At 40.2% G+C, this 26,316-nt stretch overlaps 1 protein-coding gene across 3 annotated transcripts in view; it reads left to right on the forward strand.

Annotated features, from left to right (window-relative positions):
• The window catches only part of ip6k1 (inositol hexakisphosphate kinase 1), a 42,864-nt gene extending 16,548 nt beyond the window's left edge, over positions 1–26,316 (forward strand). For 2 of the 3 annotated variants that reach the window (XM_038696438.1, XM_038696439.1), the window contains exons 2-9: positions 3,911–4,155; positions 6,997–7,139; positions 7,771–7,897; positions 14,024–14,258; positions 15,059–15,240; positions 17,699–17,874; positions 18,169–18,402; positions 19,778–26,316. In XM_038696438.1, the coding sequence (XP_038552366.1) occupies positions 7,026–7,139; positions 7,771–7,897; positions 14,024–14,258; positions 15,059–15,240; positions 17,699–17,874; positions 18,169–18,402; positions 19,778–20,302 (1,593 nt within the window). In that variant the 5' untranslated portion in view covers positions 3,911–4,155; positions 6,997–7,025 and the 3' untranslated portion in view covers positions 20,303–26,316. The remainder of the gene's footprint in view (positions 1–3,910; positions 4,156–6,996; positions 7,140–7,770; positions 7,898–14,023; positions 14,259–15,058; positions 15,241–17,698; positions 17,875–18,168; positions 18,403–19,777) is intronic. The other variant, XR_005441409.1, reaches the window with a different exon arrangement.

Genomic DNA, 26,316 nt, shown 5'->3' on the forward strand with positions numbered 1-26,316 from the left:
GATGCCTGCAGAAACACACACAAGCAGGCTGTGACGTCATTAATGGGCCTGCTCATCTCTTCCAATCTGCTTTGTCGTCTTTGTTCTCTTATTTCTTCCATTCTTCTTCTTCTCTTGTCCTTTCTTCTTATGTCATCAGAGGCTGGTGATGATGAGTCATATTGGGGCAGCTTTGAGGTGCATGATGGGATGGGAGGTGGTAGAGGCAGGTTTTGAGAAAGGACAGGCAAAATCTAGTCAAAAGTGAACCTGAACACCTGAACATTTCATCCATATGTGAAAGTTCAATATGTTTCCAGAACCATGGGCATTTATCTGTTGATCGTCATGTCGAAACAGGAATGGGTTTACCAAACTGTTGACACAAAGTCGAAAAAATCCTGCCAACTAAATTATCATTTTATGCTGTAGCATTAAGATTTAATTTAAGTAAAACAAAGGGGACCAAACCAGGAGAAACACACCCAGACCAAATGTACACCGAAGAAGCTGGACTGGGGTGTCCACATACTTTTGACCATATACTGCAGTGTCTGTGGTGTCGTTCTTAGACCACTAATACACCAGGTAGCAACTGTATTTCTTTTTTTTAGAGGTGGAACGAGCTACCACACGCCATCAGAGCAAGGGTGTGCCTCTCTAACTTCAAGAAGCTCTTGAAAACTCATCTCTTCCGAGAACACTTCCTCTTATAACACCTCTAACTCCTAACCTCTAACATGCACGTGCTCTTCTTCTATCCCCTACAATGATCTTGTATTGATTGCACATATACTGTCAGTTGTAGATCTGTATTTGATGCTGTGTTGATGCTTGCATGTTGTTCCTCAAATGTCAGTGGCTTTGGATAAAAGCGTCTGCCAGATGAGTAAATGTAAATGTAATGTAATGTGTGTCTTTGTTAATCACTGTTTACGTAAAAGCAGTAACAGGCTTTTAGGAGGTTAATGATGAGTTAAACTAAATTTTAATGCAGACCGTCCCTAGTATACTTTATAACTATACTTCTCATGCTACTTTCTCATTATAAAAGTATTACAAAATTAATTATAGAATGGACACAGCATTAAACCAGATCATATAATTTTCAGGAACCCTTAGCCAACCAATTGGGATATTTTTTACTGTGTCATCTCTTGAGTACACTGAATGATAAACCTAATACATTTTTATACATTCTCAGAAATAAATTCACATTGTTTTAGGGACAATCTCTTTCACTGTTTGATGTGGTAATTGCAAAAGAAAAATCAGGTGTTGTACTCCATTGATAGCGTCTCCAGTGTCAATGTTTCAAATGCTAATCATTTTATAATTGTGTTGTTTTTTTATTTCAGATGTTACTCAGCAACAGATAGGCATTGATTTAATTCTGTTGCTCATTATATTTGTGAAAGCGTGTGATGAATGCTTATTGGAGAATAAATTCTGAATCACAAAATATCCTCTGAGATTACAGAGGAGGATGTTTTAAAATTCAAAACAGTAGAGTTTCAAATAATCAGCCGAGAGCTTGGAGGGTGTCTGGGAGTGCTACAACAAAACCATGGACTGTATCTTTAAACAGTTGTTTTGTGTGTTGACAGGAAGTTGACAGTTGAAACTGTTAGGATTTTTAATAGGATTTTTAATTTTTCCTTACTTAAATTGATTAATACGTTTCCTTGTTTAGTAGGGATGCACCGAATGTTTGGCCGATAATAGCAAAAAGCAGGAAAAAGCACTTTCGGTGTTCAGCCTAATAAGTCAAAAGACCGATTAAATTTTACCAACAATTATGTTGACATGTCGGCAGTGTGGAAGCATTTTAAAGTGTAAAAATCACCGTTTCCAGACACTGTTCTGCTGAATTGTGTCCTAGCACATCCACACTCATCTATGGCAGACCGTTAGAAAAGGCAACAAATGGTCTGACCCGCTTTGAGTGTTTCTCTCACTCGATTGTGAGAAGGCGATTAAGCTAGCCACACCTACATTTGGAGTGCACATGTATTCAAACCTTTATGGTAACGTTAGATCCACTTAAACAGACCGGTGCGAGCTGACAGGCAGGTTTGCGACTTTGTCATTTTCTCTCTTTACAAAGACATTTGTTACAGTATAAGAGTCCTACCAGAAGACAGGCTGTGAAGTATTCATGTTACGTGATACGAGAACCACATACAGCATTATTTGTCAAATTGGGTCGGACTTGATGAATTTAGTGCAAGGATACACATGTGACAACGTCCTGTTTTCAAAATAAGGTGTCTATACAGGATGAAAATAAGATTAATTGTATTATATTCACAGAAAGTATAAAACATATTACGTGTCCATTAAAAGTAAAAGGGACACATGTACTTTACGGACTCTCTTGGGCCAATGACTCACCAACCATAGTCTCTCTAAATCCTGTGTGAAACATGAGTAAAATGCACATTTTGACTATTTAATTTATGCAATGGTAAAAAAATAATTGGCAAAATATATGGAAGAAATGTGAATGTAGTTGTTTGGTGTTCAGTATTCAGCACATTTTGTCATTATATTTGGCTTCGGCCAAGATTTACATTCATTAATTTTGGTGCTTCCCTATTGTTTAGGAGTGGCTCTCTAAACACAAACTTAAAAAGAGTAAAAATTATTCCTCTGTGAATTGTGCACATCATTAGAAGCAGTTGAGAAAGATACATATACAGGTAGTCTTTTCTCACCCTGGCAGTGCTGCTGCATTGCCCTACTCATTGAGCTATGTAGAGAATCAAAATGTGTGTGTGTGTGTGTGTGTGTGTGTGTGTGTGTGTGTGTGTGTGTGTGTGTGGTGTGTGTGTGTGTGTGTGTGTGTGTGTGTGTGTGTGTGTGTGTGTGTGTGTGTGTGTGTGAGAGAGAGAGAGGGACACAGTCTGGTTGAAACTGACGTGGTTAAACATATAATGTCAACTGTTTGTGGCAAAATGCCCAGAAAATTGTGTTTGTGTTAAGCTGGCTGGTCAGATCATAACTGTTGTAAATCACAATGTGCTGAAGGATGTGTCTTCTCAGGCTACATCCACACTGCTACGTTTCTGTAGATTATTAAAGATTATTTATAATAAAAAGGATCTCTGTCATGTACACTGGGCATGCGCGTGCCAATGTAAACATAAAGCAGATTGTCTAGTCCGCAGTTGCAGACGATTTAGTGAAAGAATAAAGCACTACTACAGACGGAGAACCACACCAGGGATTCTTTTCAAGGACTGACAACAAGGTAGAACTGGAGTCCAAAGTGACTGTGGTGGCGGAACACAGACTTGAGTCGTTGGAAAGCAAATGCACAGTACAAGTGTATGCGTATTATTTGCACAGTACAACATATTTTAATAAGAATACCAAAACAAAAACGGTGTCGGTAGCATTGTTTTTTTTTGCTTTGTAAGAACCAATCAGGAAGCTCAATGTGAGCTTCAGTGTCATCGTTTTAAAAGTTCTCCATTTTCGCCTGTCTGCACTAAAACGCTACCCTAGAGTTTTAAAATGAAATTGGGGTTTTCGATTTTCTCCGTTTTAAGTGTTTTGAATGGTCATTTTAGTCTGGACGGGAGGTGCAAACGTAGGTCTGCGTTTTAAAACAAAACCTAGTCGTGTGAATGTAGGCTTAGGTGGTTGTTACTCCCAACTCCACCACAGCTGTTGAAAAAACCTCAACTAAACATTAATTTAAAAAAATAACTTTAAAATAACAACACTCATCAATATGTTTTTATTAACAATGGATCCGGTGACTAAGTGTAGTGGGTCACTCATAGTAACAAACCCACTGAGAGCTATCACCCACTTGAGTTCCCCTCTATGTACTGTTTGAGCCTGATGTTTCTGTAAGTGTCTAAAAAATCAATTAACAATTAAACTATAACACTTAACATGGTGTCATCTCCTCTCTCTACAGGAAGCAGTGACCCTGCCTAACTGACACCCTGCTTCTCCTGAACACCCAACTCTGCCCCCCCACCCCCTATCCTGGTTTGGCCTCTGTGCAGCCGGCGGTGGATTGGAGCACTCTGATTGGAGGATTTGCGAGGTGGTTTTTCGGTCTGGCGCCGCCTCCCCCCGGGGCCGGCGTGCGCTCCCAGCAGCCCGTGGTGCCCTGTGCCCCCCCCTCCCCGTCACTGCACACCAGAGCCCATGCCCAGGGTAAGACCAGGACTTGGACCACCTTCATATATTACAGTGGACACCCCACAGATCAGTCTGTCAGTGGCAGGTCATGGAAATATTTTTGTTTTTATATCGGGAGTTTCAGTGATCACACCCATAGTTTGGCGTCCTTTGTCTAGAACCAAAGCAGAAATCATAAATCAAAAGTCAGTTCCTCTTTTCGAAACAAACCAACTACATCTTTCTTGGTGCACTGCGCTGATTATTATGTGCATACGGCGTCACCACATCAGTGTAATGCTGCAGTGGCAGTTAAATTGTTGCAATAAATTCCCTTATATCAGACCAATAAAACTGTGACTAATTCAAAAGCCAGCACATTGTCCACATTCAAAACTCTTCAGATTAATTCAAATGTACTTGTATTGCCTAAAACCACATATTTGCTTCGAAGGTCAGAATTTTTATATGGCTGTTTAATTCAAATGCAAAGGGAAGTAATCAACATGTATAGTAGTGAAGGTGACAGTTCAGACAGCTAGTCGATGAGAGTTGACTTTTTTCACATTTCTGCCGCATCACACCACAGAAACCACATTGAGGAAAACAATACGTGAATGATTTTGCTGGTATCTGAGTGAACTCCGATGAATTATACACCTCTTCACCAGCAGTGGACAAACAAAAATCAGCCATTCTCTCAATTTTAAACTACAATAAGTTTTAAAGCAGTAGTTTGATAATAGCAACGTGTAGCACATGGTACAGGTTGTTAGTAGGATCAATCAAATTGCACAACATGGAGGGCAAATGCAGCAGTACCAACTGGCTGAAAGAACCTTTATTGTCTCTTCTGTCTGTCAAAACACAACAGCTTTCTGTACATAGTTCATAACCTTCAAAGTTTTATTGTTGACGATACTTTCATGAAAATGTTTTGTTGAATCAGTGCTCACATTCTCCTTTGTCGGCTGGTACGGGTCACTTACCCTCAGAAATGGATACTGCAGGGTATCGTCAAAGTGTGTAGCAAAATTGCAGTGATGATCTTGAATGACCTTCTTCATCTGTACAAAGTTAGGACTTTAAAGAAAAGCCCAGTAAGTCCTGGCTGATCCTAGCCCCACCCCTGTTCAAGGACTTCATGCTGCTTCCGTCTGGCCACAGAAATAGCCTGCCAAGATGCAGGACCGGTAGATTTAAGAACAAATTTTTCTCTGATTCCACTGGCCTTTTTAAAAAACTCTGTGATTTTTGTATTATATTTATTGTGTATTGTCTGTCTGATTGTGTAGTCACTGCTCTCTGTACAACAAATTGCCCCTCAGGGCATGTTTGCTTACGTTGATTTGGTGTGTTGCAGGCTGCAGTAAACACCTGCAGGTCTTAACTGTAACTGAAATGTGTCTTTATCTGGTACACTGAGCATAGATTTTACCATTTAGACACAATTTAACATTTAAAAAACGTTGGCTTGTTATATGAAGTAAAAATAAGTTGTTTTTTTCAAATTTCTCAAAGTAAGGTATTGAATAAGGTATAATTTTGATTGCTAAAATTGATTTGCGGTATCATGGCAGAAGGTCTGGTACTGTATTGGCACTAGCATCAAAACATTTTAAATGATACTCAGCCTTAGTGAGAGCTGCTGCCTGAGCAGAACCAGGCCTTAAAGCCAGGTTATACTAGAAAAGAAAAGTGTTGTCTGTTATGACAATGTGGGGGTTTCCGAAGCTATTTGACCCTCCGATGAGCCGTTCTGATGGAGTATACTGGTGGGTTTACTGTGAAACACGGTGCTTCTCAAGTCTCTTAATTGCATCCGTGTTTCCCTCACTTGCATCTTTTCCTTGCGTCTTAGTCCCGCCCACCGGGGATGCATGGAGAGAGGAAACCAAGCAAGGAGAAAAGGAACAAGGAAATATGTTTCTAGAAACATGAGACGTCCTTTCCTCCAAAGCGTCACATGAAGCGACGTCAGTTTGTGATGACAGTGGCAGCTGATCACAGCCGGATCAGCTGTCAGTCCGCTCTAACAGCTGTAGAGACTTTTGATGGAGTTTGTGTCGGCACACATGTGCACTGTTCTGATACTAATAAAGTCTCAGTCTCAACACCTACACATGAATAATTATAGGTTATTGTATGTCCTGCTCAGAGGCACAGGATCATTTCTACTGGCACAATGCTGATGAAATCTGCATTTTTATTTATTGATTCTGATCGTGAATTCGCTAGCCTATTGAATAACGCAGAATATATATCATGGTGTCTTGGGATTTATTAGGCTAAATGTTTCAGGGAAATTGAAATGATGTAACTCTAAGTCGACGCTCAGTTTTAGCTCCTGACTACTATGATTTAAAGTCGTCTATTTGGACTTAATACAGGAATGACCCGCCTCACACGTGACTGAATAGAAATGACAATAAAATATGTAAAAACATGTTTCTTGCTGACAGACTCTCCAAATCTCTCTGACTTTAGCCTAGTTGTCTCCACAATAAAAGTTAATGGGAGAAATAAAAGAAAAATACAATAATTCTAATAGCCTAAGTAAAGAAAGTTGTGTTTAATGTTATCTATTGTGATGTCTCACATCAGTCCGATCAGCTGCAGCGTCCAATCAATATAACGGCAACACAATAAGGTGGTGTGTTGGTCAGTAAAAGACTTCCGCGAAGGATTCACTGGTGTCCTCGCTCATAGCTCCTCGGAGATCGCTCCTCGATCCTCGGAGCGCAAATAAGAGCTTTTGGACGGTCTGCAAAATGGCGGAGCGGAACAACTTCTGGTTCAAGCGAGGATCGGGGAGCAAGGAAACGGCTTGAGAAGCATCCACAGAAACCCTTTGATATATCCTTCTCTCCTTGGCAGGAGGAGTCACCGTACGTCCTCCAGGAGCCATGTGCCTCCCTCACACCAACAACATGGACAGCAAGCTACAGGGGGCGGGGCCAGGGGGAGGGGCTTCACTTCGACGCGCAGGAGGCGTTCCACTGGAGCCCTTCATACACCAGGTGGGTATGAATGTGTGTGCAGAAAATAGCTGAAATAAAGATAGATAGCTCTGTGATGATAATAATATATATATATTTTTTTTATCTGAAAGAAACACTTAACCTCAAACATCTGAAGTGTATGAATAAAGTCACAGCATGACTTAATTAAAAAACAAAATTGGAGGCAGACTGTCGTCATCAGCTGGGTACACCTGTGTGTAATACGTTTTGCATCGAACAACAAAAAAAGAAAACAAAATTGTAGCTGAAAACCGCCTTCCCGGTCAGCTGGCTCACTGGCTATTGTAGGTTTCTGCTCTGTATTGCATTGCCGTCCCTTTCACACTGCAAGATTTTGAATCAGACATGTTTGATATATGTGATTCGAGTCAGGGAGACTCCAAGCCATGTGGTTATATTAGGATTACTGTATGCCTGTAAACTCCTCACACTACATGATCGTTTGGGCAGATAATCTGTGTAGACCAGCCTCGAGAGTGCGATTATCAGGAGGGACGGATCAAACCCAAAATCTGCCAATAATACTCTAGTGTGGGGCCAACATTAGTGTATCAGTATATATTTAAGTTTTTGTGATACCTGTTTTGCCTGTTTTCTCTCTTAGCTGTGTGTGTGTCTGTGTTTCCAGGTGGGAGGTCACACCAGTATGATGCGTTACGATGACCACACAGTGTGTAAGCCTCTGATCAGCAGAGAGCAGCGCTTCTACGAGTCTCTGCCTCCAGAGATGAAGGAGTTCACTCCTGAGTATAAAGGTCAGTCAAAGCTCACTGATGTTTAGTATTAGTGAAGCCATGGATGTAAGCTGAATTTGTAGGTGAACTACCTATACCGATCTCTACTCACCCTTTTTGTCTGACATACTCCACTTTACAGCCCTATTATCAGATGGGCTTAAGTACCCCGTCATCGTACCCCTTCATGAAGTTGTTCAGTAGAATTTTACTGCAGAGAAAACGGTGAATCTATAGCTGCACATCCAAAATACATGTTAATTCTGTAGTTGTTGGTGTTTAGGCTTGGACCTTTTGTTTCTTTTCCCCTTTTTCAGGTTTGTTTGATCAGTTTGTATTCATACTACTACCACACAGAGATGGTAACCATCTATCTGTTACTTTCAGCTGTCCATTTTACCTTTTCTGCTCACTTGCTAAGTAGTTTGCACTCTCTGGCAATCACAAAACATATGAAGGTGTTACAACTGAGTCAGGTCAGTGGGAAACTGAAGCATGTCCTGTGCAGTCCATCTGTTGTAGCTTAATTTCAGCCACTCTATATTGTGGACACATATTCTCAGACGCTGGTTCTTGTACTGAGTGTCTTGTTGTGGTCAATTCACTGTAGCCACAACACAAGATTACAGATGATGTTACTTTAGATAAATCCATCTAATCTAACACCACATCCACACATTACTTTCAGATACTGTAACCAATATGAAAGCAACCCACAGACGTAATACTTCAAACCACAGCCTGCCACGTCTACATCAGTTATGTTAACAACAGACAATAAAGACCAGTTCAAATAGCCTCAAACACTTTTAAAACTGGTGCACTTGTGGGATCTTTACTTGATTTTTGTTGTATCATTCATGGTAGGATTAAAAATGTTTTGAATAGAAGTGAAAAAGTGTGCACACCATCTTGCTTCTATCCTTAGGGAAATATGAAATAAGCCAGCAATAAGAGAGACAGCGGGCGGAGTTTTATTCAACTTTTACAGCCCTGCGATACACCTTTTCTGTTTTTTGATGGCATTAAGAGATGTCATTATATAATGGTTGATTATATCAGTCTTTCCCAAGACTTGAACTTGTCCTGTTTTAAGAGGAGCCCATGTCTCTGTTAGGAGAGCTCAGGCCTGCCTCCGGCTACCCCGTATTTCAAACACTGCTCTTAAATAATATTTTACCCCTCTGGGTAGAAGTACGGATGTTTATTGGCAGTGAATTGCTTTAGCTGCTCTGCTCTTCATCTCCCGGCAAAAGGCCATAGCTGATTCCACTTGCTTTTGCTGTAGTAACGGAGCTAAACACACTTTGACAGCCAGCGAACACACACACACGTCATCCTCTCCTACATGTATGTCACCTATTTATCATTTTAGCAAACTATGTAAGAGGAGACGGTGATGAAATCAGGAGTATGGGGGCAGGAATGAAGGGAGGTTGGGAGGTATAGAGAGATTTTGATGGTGGATGGAGGTGTAACATTAATGAAGGCTCTGTTTCCATTAACTGTGCTTGTAAATCACAAAGGTGAGCCAACCAATAAAACACAAGGGCCCTGACACTTTTTTTCTTTGAAGTAAAATGTCTGCCATGAGAATGGTTTGTCAGGAAAGCACTATAATACATTAGCTGTGTCCCAGTTCAACACTACATAAATTATTCTAAACAGGTTTGTAGTGGGGTCACATAGTCACGTTTCTTGTTTGCATACTAACAAGATTATTTTTTAGGGCTTTTTTTGCCTTGGGATGACAGGCAGCAGAGGAGCAGCAAAGGGCCACCAACTGTTCTCTCAGTTAATGAACTCTAATATTCACATAACAAAAGCGGATGGAAACGCACATTAACTTTGGATGGAGAATTGACAGTTGGCATTTTCTTTGCTGTTTTGGTGCACCTCTGGCCAGTTTCAACCAAAGCAGGACTCCAGTCATCCAGAACACCTGTGAGGGTTTGCAGGGTCGTTAAATACCTTGGAAAACAATTATGGTTTCTCTTTGGGAAGTTGAGTTGTTTGTAGAATTCTGAATGAATTTAATTGATGTCCAATGCCGCAAGATATTGTAACAATTTCTCATAGTATTAAACAGTAAAGTGTTGTTTTCTTGTATACTAAGTACAAAAACAGTATACTATAAAGTATTATGGAATTGGGATCTACAACAGGAAAGGTAAAACTTTCATGAGCTAGATGAAGGATTGTGTGACACACAAATGATTACTTAAAACTGTATCCCACCTAACAAACTAATGACATTCCCATAAGTTAAAATTAAGATGGCATATTAGGATTGTCGTTGGCAGCATGTGAGCATCAATTAAGGAAAACACTTAAAAACTTCCTCCCACCTTTGTCCTGCTATTCAGTGTCTCTAGCACACTCAGCTACTTTACATGGAACCTGTTGGACCTATTCCCAATACACTGACCTGCAGTTAATGGTATGTCTGTATTCCTACCAGTTTGCATTACTGGTGTTGTGGGTCCCAGTGCCATGACAACAGTGGTCCATAAGGAGTCTATATTTAGCCCAGGATCTCTGCCCACTACCATTGTCCTGCTGATTAAATAACAGCAGACAGACAGACAGCTGCCCAGGGATGACTTTCTGAATATGTCAAGGTTGTTTCCTCCAGAAACTGTTTGACATTATCAAATTATATTTCTCCTTGTGTCGTGGGTGTGGAGGAGGTGAAGAAGTCCAGTTGTCTGTGGACAGAGTCCACATGCTGTGCTGTTCAGGGTAGGGTAAGGTTTGACTCTCAGTTTGGACTTGATCTTTGGAGCTGATTTCCCACCAGAGAGCAAACTAACAGCAAAATTCAATTTGGACATACAGGGAGGATGTTCAGTGTCTCACTTAGCAGGGATGAGATGCTCTACTCTGTTTTATTAAAGCTAAAAATAACAGTTGTTTAAATAAAACATTGTCATCCTATCTGGGGGATTCCATCTATAAACAGTTTCTCAATTGAATTTCCAGAACATTAACTATGTCTTTATATACAGATAGATGACAAATGGCAGTAAAACCCAACATTAAGCGTGTTGGTAAGTTTTTCTTCCACCATGTGCCTCCAGAATGGCTTTAATTGTTGAGGCTTCGTGGATGTTACTAACAGCACGTCTGATATTTACTGGTGAACCATTAAGAGCTCTTCACACCAGCAGGAGGATCTTAAACTGAATTGTGAAAGTAAACAGGTAAGATAATGGAGGTTTTTTTCATTTTTTTCAGCTGGTTAAAACATGTGCAGCTAAATTCTCTGGAAGTAGCTGTCTTCAATTGTTCAAAACCGATAGAAATACCCACATGAACTTACAAAAATTACATTTTTTTTTTAAAAAAGAGACCCGATCTGAAGGGGACCTGTGATCAGTCGTAGCGAATAGACTAATCAAATCCATAATACAGTGGACTCAACAGAGAGGAGAGCAACACTGGAAGCAGCATTATGACATTATCAGAAGTAGTGTGTATGTGTGCGCACATTTTTATTTATTTAACTGGGGGGAGGACCCATTGAGATAAATTCTCTTTTTCAAGGCCGAACTGGCCAAGAAATGCAGCAGGACAGCAAGTCTGACAGTACAACCCATATATATGCAGTAACAATAGTAACAGCCCACTATCAAAACAAGTACATTAAAACCTCATGCAGATAGAATACTCTAATAAAATGCCTGTTCATTTAAAATAAATTACATTCATCTACAAAAACCTCTGTAATAAAGGATTTAAACTTCGCAAAAGGCACCTCCACCGTGAGGGTCCTTTGCAAGGAGTTCCAAGTAGGTGGGGCACATAGTGCTGTGCAGAAGTTTTAGGGGTGGAAAAAATGCTGTTAAGTAAGAATGCTTTTAAAAAGGGAAATGTTAATAGATTGTATTTATCAATTAACAAAGTGCAAAGTGATTGAACAGAAGATAATCAAATCACATCCAGACTTCTCCAGACAGCAGATGGGAGCTGATGGCCCTCCTAAACATCTTCTGATTGTGAAGGTAGTAAGCATGATGGATCTTTCATCTGCTGCAGTTAAGTGTCCTTGGCCAACCACTGTCTACGGTCCTCAACGTTGCACATTTCGTTGTGCTTCTTCAAAAGAACTTGGACAGCACATCTGGAAACACCGGTCTGCCTTGACATTTCTGCCTGTGAGACCTTGCTGATGCAGTTTAACTAACTACCTTATACCTACCTGCTGCGCTCATTCTTGTAATGGTGTTTGACTTTTAAGAGTAAACTGTCTTCCGCAACCTCAAAAGTTAGCTGAGTTTGGCTTTTCCTCTCCCAGGATTATTCCTCCTACACAGCTGTTTCTGTTTCAGTTAATGATTGTGTTTAAACCTACATATTGAATTGTTCATCAACAGCACCTGTTTGGTATAATTATTTAATCACACCTGATGTTATGTTTACAAAATCCCTGGCTTTGTGTAAGTGGTGTACCTAGAAGAATCAATGATGTTTTTAATGCAAATGGTGGTCATGCCAAATATTGGTTTGATTTAGATTTCTGTTCACTCACTTAAAAAAATTTTTATTAATAAACAAAATCTATTAACATGTCTATTTTTGAAAGCATTCTTACTTTACAGCATTTTTCCATGCCTGCCAAAAACATTTGCATAGTACTCTGTATCTATAAGTAAAATAAGATAAAGAATAAATATAATAATAAAAACATGTAGACATACAGTTACAAAATACAAGTAACAGAACTATATAAACACTGCAACATTTTTTGTAATGAATTGTGTGTGTGTGTTTCATGTTTTATCCCAGTGACCTGAATCCACACTAACCCACGGGGACTTGTGTCACTTTGGAGACTAAAATTATGGTCCCCATGGGTGGAAACTGCTGTTTGGGGGTTAAGCCTTGGTTTTAGAGTTCAGGTTACAATTGGGTCAAGTCTGTGGTTCTCAAATGTTTTCTGTCATGACTCCCTTTAGAAACCGAATAAAGTTCAAGCCCCCCGACTCCAGCAAAAGTGGATTTCATTTTTATCAATCATTAACAACACGGGCGATTAAAATAAAACAAAAAGATTTGGGTTAGCAAAATTACCTTTCATGCATGAGAGCGCTTTGGTCTGCTCAACATCCATGCCCCCCCAGTTTGAAGACCACTGGGTTAAGTATAGGTATGTAGTTGTTATGGCTAAGGTTAGGTTAAGGGTCTAGGGAATGCATTGTGTCAATGAGATGTCCCCACAGGTATAGTAGAAGAAACGTGTGTGTTTGAACGCTTGTGTATGTGCGTCTACGTCGCTCACTGTCCCTCTGGTTGTGGGATGTTGAGATGTGTTGGGCAGCAAGATATGCCCTGTCTCCGTCTCCATGGAGTATTTTTAATTTTGGGAGCCCATTTAGCACTCTGAGATCTGCCAGAGGTAAATGTTCCTTATTTTGTTGAATGTTTTACATAGTAGGAGGAAGTGTGTCTCTGTCACAGCTTCATTTGTCCAACAGTGACCGCACATTGTGTTTTCTTTTGGTTGCCATGATATTGTGTCTTCCTTTTTTTGATTGCCAATTTGTGGTCACTGAGCCTGCACTCTGTTAGGATCAGTCTCTGCTTTCATTCCTTGATAATAGAGAAATATTCTGCCAATTCATAATCTTTTTAGTGCCAGATAACATTCTGATTTGCTTTGCCTTTTAGTTTCTTCTTTCCAGTGCAATTAGTCTCCTTTAGTTTTGAGTGCTGTGAATTGGAGGGTGTCTGCCTCGACAAACAAAATTGTTGTTTTGCAGTGATGATAATGCACCACCACATGATCAGAGGTGATAGAGACTCCTGGATCCACCTTTGGTATTATTAGACATATTCACACGCACCTAAAGACCTGTGGCAACACATTAAGACCCTACCACACCTGATTAGACTCAGTATAATTTGGACCCAGCCCAACTTGTCTCAGATCTTGGTTATTAAGGACTGAGCAGACCCATGAATCTCTTTAAAAATGCAGTAATTGTGTGTTACTTCTTCCTTGTGTGCCGCAATGCTATGACGCGCTTGTCAGTTTTTTATTTAGTATTTTAGAAGAAGAATTATATTTCTCTGGGTCTGTCTGGGTATGGTAATAGAATATATTATTTCTAAACATACTGACAGTATTTTGCTCCGTCCTGTCAGGCATGGTGCTGGTTTGTTTCGAAGGCGACTCTGACGGCTACATCAACCTGGTGGCCTACCCCTATGTGGAGAACAACATGGAGGGAGGGACCGCTGAGCACGAGGAGCGCGACCCCCCAGAGAGGGAGCAGCCGAGGAGGAAGCACTCACGGCGCAGCCTCCATCGCTCCTCCTCCGAACACAAGGACGAGCGACCCGACAGGAGGGAGGCACATGACACAGACACCTCTGAAAAGTAAGATAGTATTAAAGGAAGAGATATAAAAAATAAAAAAACCAGGGGTGAAACAGTTAGTCAATTAATTTATTAGTTGGTGTACAGAAAATTAATCAACAGCTATTTTCATAGTGATAATTTATCAAGGAAAAATTATCTGGTTCCAGCTTGTGAGGATTTGCTGCTTTTCCCTATTTTACATCACCTTTATACTGAATATATTTGGATTTTGGGCTGTTGGTTTGAAGACATCACATAGGAAATGGTGGTGGGCATTTTTCACTATTTTCTGACATTTTATAGACATTTATTGACTCATCCAAAAAAGATGAATTGCTTATTAAAATAATCATTAGTTTGCACACTCATCTGGAGTCTTGCTCCAGTCAGTCATGCCCAGAACACCTCCAACTACAGGCAGCCAGGATGCAGATGATAAGATATAATATAGGTTATAAGATAAGTTTGCCACTTTGCTCCAGATTGAAATGTCTCAACAACTATTGACAAAATAACCTGCAAAGCTAAAGACATTGCCATCAGCCGCAGCTGTACTTTAATTTTACTTTACACGCTAATCTAAGATCATTATAAGAACATTGTACCTGCTAAACATCAGCATGTTAGCATTGTTATTGGGAGCATGTCGGCACATTGGCTGTTTGGGCCGAATAAACACAGACTTGAAAGAACAGTCCAACCGTCACATGTCTAGTGTGATAAAGACAAACTTTTAAATCCATTGTAGATGCGACAGTATGCACAGAGGGCCACCAACAGTAATTTTTGAAATATTAATTATCTCCTCCTCAATGTAGTCTTGCAGAGCTGAAGAGTCCCAGGCTTGACCCAAAGATCCACTCAGATGTTCCCTTCCAGATGTTGGACTGGAACAGTGGTTTGAGTTCAGAGAAGATCAGTTACAACCCCTGGAGCCTCCGCTGCCACAAACAGCAGCTCAGCCGCATGAGGTCTGAATCCAAGGACCGCAAACTCTTCAGTATCCTTCCTCAGCCAATCACATCCACTGATACTCAACAGGTTTTTTTTTTTCATTAGACAAAAAAGTGAGGGAGACCGTGAGATGCGGTTTAAAGCTCTGCGTCAAAATACTTTGTACAAGATCAAAAATAAACAAAATATGTGTATAAAAGCTCTGATGTTTTACAAAGTATCTGTTGGAATGCTAGTGTTGATGGCTTTAATATTATCCTCGAGAAGTCAACTACTGCCCTGGGCTCTTGATTGGTGGTTTTAGTAGTCGACTAGTTAAGGTAGTAGTGTACAGGTTCAATAAGAGGCTCTGAATGTAAATGTTAGTGAGACTGTGAGAATGAGGACAGGAATAAAGGGGAGGGTGGGAGGTCAGAGGTTGTCTTTTGATCTTCAGCTTCAAAGGGAGCAGGCTGCAGCTGTGTGGAAAACACAGCAACACACACTCACATCAGTGTTCAGTCAACGCAGATTCAACAGGGCTTCTGTCAATGAAGGTTCTCTGTGCAGATACATTGTACATGGTTGAGGTTTTTCTGCATTTCAAAAAAGAACTTTCCTTTAATCCTAAAGAGACTGTATCATACAACAGAAAAGGCAGTGGGCATTGTGAAATATACGTATAAGCCATTTACTGTACTTTAACACACAGTAACACTGTGACAAAGATAGGTGGAAAAATAAAAGTTACAAGCAACAAAAAAAATCGACATGTAAATGAAATCTTCAAGTAGCCTATAATGTATTCAGAGTGATTGTCTGGAATATTTAGTCTCAGTGAAAGCTGTGTTAGCAAATTTGCACACTTGCCGTAAAGGGAAGGAGGGAATTCACAGTGAGCATTTTTGTGTACTCACCTGGAAATATTTTTAATAGACGTGGAACAGACTGATGGAGAAATAATAGTATGACATTGCAGAGATATCTCTATGGCAGCGGTTCCCAAACGTTTTAGGCAATGCACCCCCTTCCGGGTATTTATCTATCTATATCTATATATATATATATATACATACATACATACATATATATATATATATATATCAAAATATGCGTATCTATCTATCTAAACATCAAAATATGCGTGTCCCTGTTATACCAGTAAACATGCCCGAAGTTACAACTACGGAGTTTTACTCAGTGACACTCTTGAAAGTGACGGCTTTTAAATCAGTCGCTCTCCCCTTACTACCCACTTTCAGCTGAAACACAACATCCATCTGTCTTCTTTTCACTGCAACTCTGCATCGTGATGTAACATTATATATTTATTAAATTAAAAAGTAACCGTGGCAGTAAAACCTTTTGTCATACTGTGATGGTTAGACTTTGTAATCAATCCACAGTTTACCTGCGTGCCGAACCATGTGAAGGGAGGTGGGGGGTGTTTTCATGACAAAAAAATAACATTTCGAAACATCCCTCTGCTGTTTTCTCACAAATCGCACGCTGTGTGGAGCCTTATAAACAGATGACATGGACTAAAAGAGGATCCATGTGAGGATTTGTTAGTACAGTGCTTGTGTCTCAGCCCGAGAGGGAGAGGGGAGAGAGAGAGGGAAAGAGGTGTGTGAGTAGCCATTTTCTGTGAGCTAACTATTAATAATAACGTTTTTTAAATTTAAAATTAAATATACAAAGGAAAGTTTTCAATTCAGTTTTTTTAAATGAAAAATTCCACAAAAATATAATTGTTGTAGTTCTTACACTATTACACCACCATTACATTTTTCCTGTCGCGCATCCCCTAGAGGCAGCTCACCACACTTTGGGAATCGCTGGTCTATGATATTATGCTGTCCACATTTCCATGAATGGACAAATTCTCATATAGTGGGCGATAGTTTTATATACCTCATCTGTAAAGAGACCGTTTGTTTGAAACAGGCTTATGTTACAGACAGGCTTTTATTTCTGACTGGTTTATATTTGATCTGATCATCTGTTTTCTGACCTGCTCCTTTTTTAATTTTCTTGTAATGAAAGCTCAAGACTTCCTCCACGTGTTGTCTTGATAAGTTCACTATAATGGATATTTCCACAGCACTAATTCATCAGCACAACAACACTTTCTATTTTCAACAGAAACTGAGTAAATGTCAGTCTCTTTGGTTTGCCCCTTTTTTAAATCAATGCTAAGCTGAAACTCAACACCTGTTGCAGATTACATCACATTGTTACAGCAGCTGAAAGGGCCAAGGGGCTGTTAATGTGAAAAGCTTGCAAGAAGTGCTTATTGACAATAGCTTAACATTGACATTAACGTTAAGTAACGTTAGCAGTTCTACAACTTTCTTTTGTGTAAGAAATGCAAAAGAAATAATTAAATGTGATTCAAGTACAGAACATTATGAGCTGTTTGTATGTATCTCTCCTTCCTCTGTGACAAATCTCCAGATTGGGTAAAGATCAGGGATGGTTCGCTTGTCAGACCGACTGCTCCTTAACGGCAGTGTTTCAACCAGAGTTCCTGTTGTTGGAGAATGTGGTTCACCACTTCTCTTACCCCTGCATCCTGGACCTGAAGATGGGCACCAGGCAGCATGGAGATGACGCCTCTGAGGAGAAGGCGGCCAGGCAGATGAAGAAATGTGAACAGAGCACCTCAGCGACGCTGGGAGTCAGAGTTTGTGGCATGCAGGTACAACAAACGCTACTAATGTGCAGACAGCATCGTCAAATGTGTCGCAGCATCAGTTAATGACATGCACATACACACAGAGCCATATGTTGTCAGTGTTGATTTTTAGGCTCCAAAAATAGGTAAATAAGTTGGATTCTTGACATAGGATGTTGTTGCATTCTTCTAACGGATTTTATTTTGGAAATATGACTGCATGTGCAGCATAATTACATGATTAAATGCATTGAACAAGTGAAGGTATGTAAATGTCTTTAATGTGATCAGTTTGCACTTTTCAATCTGTCTCTGCAGGTGTACCAGATGAACACTGGTCAGTACCTCTGCAGGAACAAGTATTATGGCCGCGGTCTGTCAATTGAAGGCTTCCGCCAGGCCCTCTACCAGTACATGCACAACGGAAATGGTCTGAGGCAGGACCTCTTTGAGCCAATCCTGAATAAGCTTCGCAGCCTGAAGGCGGTGCTGGAGAGGCAGGCGTCCTATCGCTTCTACTCGTCTTCACTTCTCATCATCTATGAGGGACAGGTGAGTCGGGACTTAAAACACTTTGAAGGGTTAAAATTTGTGTCTTGGTGTCAAAATAAATCTGCTGTGATGTGATGATGTGCTTTTCAGTTAAACTAAGTGTGACAGGATTATTTTATTATTCAGTGAACACCTGTCAGATGACATAACTTTGTCATGTTTTGTATTCATAGCTCAGAATGTTCATTATAAAAGCAAGAGGTGAAGCTTGAATGAGGTTTGTTTACATTCCACAAATGTAACTGCAGCCAAGCCTGGATTACCAGCCAGGCCCAGGGACCCCGATCACTAAAGGGTCCCAAAGGCCAAGATGAGCTATGCAGCAAGTACTTTGTTGTAATTCCATGTAATTGCATTTTTTTTATATTATATATTATAGTATAATTAACACTGAAGTGTATCTATCTATCTATCTAAACATCAAAATATGCGTATCTATCTATCTATCTATCTAAACATGGCGTATTTCCTGCATTTTGACCTTTTGTTGTAGAAGGGCCCTCTATTAAAATTAAGTGTTAATATCATGCTTACATACATATAATTCATCTGTTTTCAATCAAATTATAATCAAACTAATTTAGGCCTCCTAGTGAGTTAATCCTGCCCTGACTGCATCACACTGTGAGATGTTGGATACCTCTCTTCATGCAGACACCTCAACCAACCAGTGCAGCAAAGATGTGATCCCTCACTGGCTTCTCACCCAAAAACACAACTGTTAGAACATAAATATAAATAAATATCATACTTATCCCTGTGTACTGTGTCCTCACCAGCAATATATATTAATCCTTTTTATTTAGAAAGGCCTTAATATATAATCTTCTCAGATTTAAAACCATTGTTCACTAAAGGATAAAGGTTAGTGGAAGGCAGTGTTCCCAAGTTCAGTATTAACCAAATACTAAACTTGGGAAGACTGCCTTCCACTACTTTGCACCTTTTATAAATGGACTAAATCACAGAGGATTTTGAAACTGTCTCATCGTACTTGCAGATTTTAAACTTTTAACTTTTGAATCCATTTAGTCAAGAAACGTTATCTAATCCGCTTTATTTGGAGGTCACACTGAAAGCGAGTGTACCAAAAACGTCGCAATAATCCCTCACTGCACAGTGAAGTGTAAGTAAGTACTGTGGGTCAAAGTGGGTCTATAAACTGATGGATGTTTATAACAGGTGATGATCATATGTACGTGTTGTTTGCAGCTGGTTTCTGCTGCCCTCTAGTTTCCAAAAAATGTTTAATTTGTCTGAAGGTAAAAAAGATGAAAACATTTCTTTCTCAAACTGATGGACAGTTTAAAATTACCTGAACTGAAGTTTGGTTTTTGTTCATATTGATCACTACTGTGTTTGATTCTGTCGGTAGAAACCTGAGGGCCCTTCAGTCCTCAGCTCTGGGCAGCATGCAGCCTCGCACCAGAAGACTCCTGCAGCCACTGGAGAGCCCCGCTGTGGCCCCGGGCCCCATGCACCTCCGGCCCCCGATGCTCCCTGTGAAACGGACATGAGCCGGAAGCCAGACCCACGGTCACTGTCCTCTCAGGGTCCTGGACTGACGGCTCCACCCTCCCCATCCCCTCGTCCTTCCCCAAAGGCCCCGCCCACCAAGTCAGACTGCCACGCCTTCGTCCCCCCTCTCTCCTCGCCTCACCCCCATCCAGACTCCTCCTCCTCTCCTGCTCCCAGCTTACTTCCCTACCTCCCTCCTCCCGCCCCTCAGCCCCAGCAGCCCCCCCTGGTGGACGTACGTATGATCGACTTCGCCCACTCCACCTTCAAGGGTTTCCGTGGTGACACGGCGGTGCACGATGGGCCGGACCGGGGCTACGTGTTCGGACTGGAGAGCCTGGTCCAGATCCTGGAGAGCCTGCGGGACGACAACCTGCCATAGCTCCGAACACACACACACAGACACGCACGCACGCACGCACACACACACGCACGCACACACACACACACAGACAGCTTGTTGTTAGTTCAGGTCGTGCCGCCGTGTTTTCAGCAGCTGTGAGACAGTCTAGCTGTAAATATTGAACAGGGTCCTTCAGCACGTCACCATGGCAACACAGGCATCCTACAGTTGAGTAGTTACTATAGCAACAGCCAAGAGGTGGGACAGTGGGAGCCCAAATGGCCGCAACTTCAAGCTGATATGGAGACACAACACACATACATGTTTGTACTTCTATACTTGTGAGGACCCTAATAGTCATAATGCATTCCCAAGCCCCCAAACTTAACTATTACAACTAAATGCCTAACCACAACCTTCACCCCAAACTGACCTCTATCCTTAAAGTTCCCCTACACTCGAAAACGTATTTTTCTTATTCAGTTGGATGTGCAGAATGATGTATCTGCAGGGTTTGACACTAGAATGCTTTGTTTTCACATTTGTCTGCTGAAGAGGGGAAGTTTCTCTGTGCTCACCTTAACTCTGAGTTTAACACGTGTACAGACAAGCATCACAGTTAGCGTGGGAGCCAGTCCTGGTCTTGAGTGAGGATGTATTCTTTAGTGACATCAAATGTTTGCATATTCCTGGATTCAGGATTTTTCAATCAGGGACAAAGAGTAGATTTTAATGAGATCACTTTTTAGAGAAAAAACATACTTATATACATATTTTTATATGACTTAAAACATGTCTGGAGGGGATGTTTTAAACTCAGATTTAAGGTGAGCACAGACAAACAAACGTCAGTAGATGAAGGTGAAAACAGCCTTCTAATATCAAACATGCGTCTTTCTGCAGCTCAAACATCCAAATGAGTAGAAAGCAAAACACATATGAGTGGAGGAGGTCTTAAACCGTAACATCAAGTCAAACTTTGACGGATCTAAGGGAACATCCAAACTGTCCTCACTCACAAGGTCCTTAACTCTAATTGGTCCTCACCAAGATAGACGAACAAGATCACACAGACACACTCAAACTCACACACATCCTGGGAACAGTTGTCTGTGGCACAGCACAGCGGGACAGAGCGTCTTCTCTGAACGACCAATCAACTGGATCCCAGGGGCTGCCCACCCCCCGACCCCAGCTCCTCTCCTCGTCACTCCTCTTTCTCTACAGAATCCAAACCTGGACAGGTGAATAGAGTATTTTGAAAACGCACTCAGAATCACATCCAAGCATCTGTTAAAGCAATAGATGGCAACGATAGACCGCAACTATTTTCAGCAGTGCAGAGGGCAGCATCACCCACAGGGAGAACGGCGATAAAGTGCAACAGAAATTTGCATCATAGAAGTGGGATTTAAGAAGAGAATATAGATCATTTCTAAAACGCTGTGTTCTTTTTGGGGGGCTTAATTCAAAAACATTAGTAGTTGATGTCCTGTAAAATCATCCTCTGGGTTATTGTGTAATATCGAAAGCATAGGTGTTTCTCCCCCAATTCTGGTCTGGAGATATTTTTCTTACTGTCAACACATCCAGTGAAAAGACCCAAACCAATACACACTTAATCCACAAACAAGTATTATCTGTGCATCAATCTCTGATATATCTTATTCCCCCGGGCCACAGAGCTCCATTATTATCCAAAAAGTATTAAAAACACATCAAGTGAGTCATTTTGTTGCACATGACATGACTTGTACCTTCATTACCGTGAAGACACACTATAGTCTATTATGATTCCATCCCAAATACATCATCCTGCTGCAGTAAAATAATGCCTTAGCTCTATTGTCATGCAATTGTAGCTGTTCTAAATTTTAAAAGCTTTAAAAACGTTTTGTCCATGTTAGCCTTTAAAGATCAAATCTCCAGAGCTACTAATTGATGTTTCCCTTTGCTGTTTCCAAGTCATGAATGAACTTTCAAATCATTACTTATAAGCCAAAAATGACAAGAAGTCCTTAAAGTGCTCAGAAAAGAGTGTTTTATATGATCAAAATCTTCAGAAACAGCTACTTAATGGACTTGTGTATGGATTGTTTTGTCAACTATACATTTGTGAGCTATTCTTAAAGTTACAGAAATTTCATAAAGTGTTGAGAAACAGACGCATTGTTGGTTTGGGTCTTTTCATGGGATTTGTTGACAGCAGAAAAATACAGAATAAAACCAGCCTTGTTCTTTAGGTTTTGGCTGGGTGATATGGTTGAATGACAAGAGTATTTAATAAGAAAGAATATTTTCTTACTTATATTATATACATATATGTGATAAAATCACAATGTGGCAAAAATGCGCAAAATCACACAAAATAATTAAATTAATGCTCATTGCAATGAACTGTTATTCTTGAAATCAGAAAAAAACTACAAATTTTGCCAGATTTCTTCTTAGAATCATTCATTTGGACAGGATTTTGTGAAACGTGATGTTTTTAAATCATCATGATCAATTCCACTGGATGTTTTTAAACTGTTGAATTATTCCCCAGCCTCAAATGTGTCACATACACACAAAGCATACAGTCCATCATCGTGTAACTGTCAACAGAAACGGCCACAGTGTCTCATTTGAAGATTTTAAGGTTTGTCTCATCTAATTGGTCCTGATGAGAGTGTTAGCCAATCACATTTGTCCATTTATGCTTCCTTCAACAAGTTCCAGAGGCCAGCTGTGAAGCAGCACCGCCCCCTGCTGGACAGCAACAGGAACTCAACCCCAGGAGCTGGAATAAGAGAGCAAATATGAATATTTTATTTTTGGTTTATTGAGGTGATAATTTATTTTTTTATTGTACCTTAACCCTAGAGTGGGTAAATGTTTTGTCTTTGACATGTCTTCACCCCAAATGTATAAAATGTAAAGAAATTAAGTGCATCAGAGACACAATGTGTGAAATGTCAGGAGAATACGCAGTATTAATTGAGCTAACTGAAGTCTGTTTTATTTGCTGCTCACTCGGCTTCAGTCTCATACTTGAGTTGAGTATCAGACAAAACCACATTGTGTTTCATGACGAAAACTGTTGCAGCAAATCCAGACATCAGTCAGCTCACTAAGCCCAAAACTTGTGCCTGCTGTGGAGTTATTGCTCAGGTGGGAAGCTCAATTGAACGTGTGCGTTCACGCACGTGTGTGTGTGTGTGTTAGTACAGGGATAGACGCCATCTTTAGTCTTTGGTTTGTTTCACTTCACATTTAACAAGTTGGTAAAGAACTGCATGCACATTAACGTCCTCCTGTTCGGGTCAGTTTTCACCACAGCGACAAACATTCTTGTTACAGTCATCACAGGGTGTAAAGCAGCCATGGTTCATGTGTCCTCTCAGATCATGATATTTCATCATATTAGCCTCAATGATCAGTTATTCAGCAGCATTTTCTGCATCTGACTGCATCCTGACTGTTTGTTAGAACAGTAAAAGTAAGTGAGATTAAATCTTTCCAGAAGCTTTTGGGCTCATGTTGTAATTGCTGACCATAAAAAGTCATCCAGCTCTGCCCGACAGGTGAATCCTGCTGCAGCACATTGTCATGTGAAATGGTTTTGATACAGCACTGCTAGGTCTCTCCAGTCGGCATTATAGTGCAGAAAATCTCAGTACACATTCACTAATAGCCCCTTTTGACCAAATAATAATACAGAGTCAAATTCAAGTCCAATATTCACTCTCTTAGCTTTGTTTTTGAGCCAGTCACTAACTGTCTGTCGGCTATTTGTTGCTGAGGGGAGAGAGTGAATCAAAATAGTAAATTTGCAGCCGGACAGATAAACAATGAGCTGAAACTCATTTTAAAGTTCCACAAAGTTGAGGGAAGCTGCAGATTCAGGTGATGATCTGTAGTGACCCCTTTCACTTTGGGTGATTTTATACATTGTCATTATAAAAATATAAATTATAGCCACTTCAATGTCACATTCCTCTGCGTTTTCATCACATACGGAACCGTAAAGTTTAGGAAAATGTGACTGACAGATTAAAATGGCTTATTTGAGGCTTTTTTAAAAACTTGTTTAGACAACAACAGTTATAGTGTTGGTTTTTCAGACTATTGTTAGTGTCTGAGCTTGAATTTGAGAACAGTGAGATGTAAAGAGATTGAAAAGGAGCAAGTTATAAGGATCTGCTGACTGTTGTTTCTATTTTAGTAGGTAAACTGTTAATCTAAGCACACCTACCTGTCAGTAGGTGGGCTACATTAATGTCAAATTTCAGTAACATTCAAATATATATCTTCAGATTTTGAGCTGTTGGAAACACGAGACAAGACATTTTGGGACGTCACGTTGAGCATTTTTCACAAAGTTTCTGACATTTTATATTTTTTGCTGGAGCAGTTTCCAGGCTTCAAGTATTCAGAACTGCAGATTCTGCCCTGATAGTTCCTGGACCATCAAAAAGTCCTTGTTCAGGCTCGTCCTGTGAAAATGTTATGGAGTTCCTCAAAGGTTCCTTAGAAAGTTAAAGTTAAAAAGGACGATTAGTACTGAATACAAGCTGCACTTCCATCACATCACCCTCAAAACCCAACCATGTCATCCTGAACTCAATTAAAAGAGACCTTATATTGTTATTATGACATCTGTGTCTCGTAATTATGAGATGGTTATCCTGTAATTGTGAGGGTTTTTTTATGATTTTGAGTCATAACTATGAGATAATGCCTCCAATTTGTTTTTCTTTGATTAATGCAAGGCCCTTCTGTAGATGTTAAATCATAAGTAAGAGATTTTACTATTGTATTTTCAACTTAAATTAATATTTTTACTTAGGAAGTCAAATCTTTTACATATCTCATAATTTGAAACAAGTAAGTCAAATGCTGATGTGTCATAAGTTTGTCTCATAATCAAAAAGTTGTGTTTCACAATTTAGATGAAGAAAGTCCTTTACATATGTCACCTTTTTGTATGTTTCAGGACTTTTTAGGGGTTCTTTATTAGGGAGTCGACAGCATAGAGATGACTGGAAATGAGGGGAGAGAGATGGGGAACAAAGGTCTCCTGGCTGGACTCAGAGTTAACGTTTGTGGTCAGTTTATTAAAATTCCACTGATTTAGCATTGCACCCCAAAGCCAGTTTCAAAATCGATGCAGCAGACACAGACACCAAAAACTAGTGCCTGCATTACCCATAATGCAACTCAACCCCAGACAGTTGTATCAAAGATACAATGTGTTATGCTAGTAGTTGCTAATGAAGCCTTGAGCCTTTAACCTCAAGCGAACTACCGACATCTGGCAAACTCACCTCTCTCTAACTCCCAGGTCAACATTTTTGAATGCCACCCACCAAAGTGGCTTGTATGAGTGACTGCGTTACACGTTACTGCCTGAATTCAACAAGCATCTCGCAGGTGGGCGGGTGCTTAGGCCAAGACCTGGTCACACCCCCAGATTTTTTTTAATTTCAAACTTTTAGTCTTCAGCCGCAACAGACCTCACTTGCTTCCTCGGGATCCACAAACGGCTTTATACGATGTTTGTCACATACGTAGTAGAAGATCTACCAAGACCTGTGAAAAGACTTGGAGTTCCCCTTTAAACCCCATCACCACCAGGGCATTGCGTATATCATCATTTTGAGTTGGTGGCTTTTAATCTTGATTTACCATCCATTATTTATTTTTGTCGTTCCCGCATTTGTTGTTCTTTTGAAGCAGATGAAGATCTATAAAGTGTGACTGAGAGAGAAGTCTGCATATTTAAAGTGAGGTGACGGCTCATCAGTGAGTTTCAACACAACATGTGGAGGGGTTGAACTCAGGTTGTCTCGTTCTTAAAGGAGGTGTCTGTGACCTCTGGGACTTCCTACTGTGTGTAGTCCACATCTTTTGATGTGTCACAGCAGAGTTTTCAGATCAGATGGTCAAATGTAAAAATATTCATCCTGAATTTTTCATATGGTATTCAATCTTCAAAGCCAATTTATTTCCTCAAAAAACAGATGTTTCAAAATCTTCTTGCAGCAGTTAAAATAAAATCTGAGACTTCA

Source organism: Micropterus salmoides, unplaced genomic scaffold (assembly GCF_014851395.1).
Source record: "Micropterus salmoides isolate LMB-PRFRI ecotype aquatic unplaced genomic scaffold, ASM1485139v1 Ms_hic_scaffold_4, whole genome shotgun sequence".
NCBI classification, from domain to species: domain Eukaryota; kingdom Metazoa; phylum Chordata; class Actinopteri; order Centrarchiformes; family Centrarchidae; genus Micropterus; species Micropterus salmoides.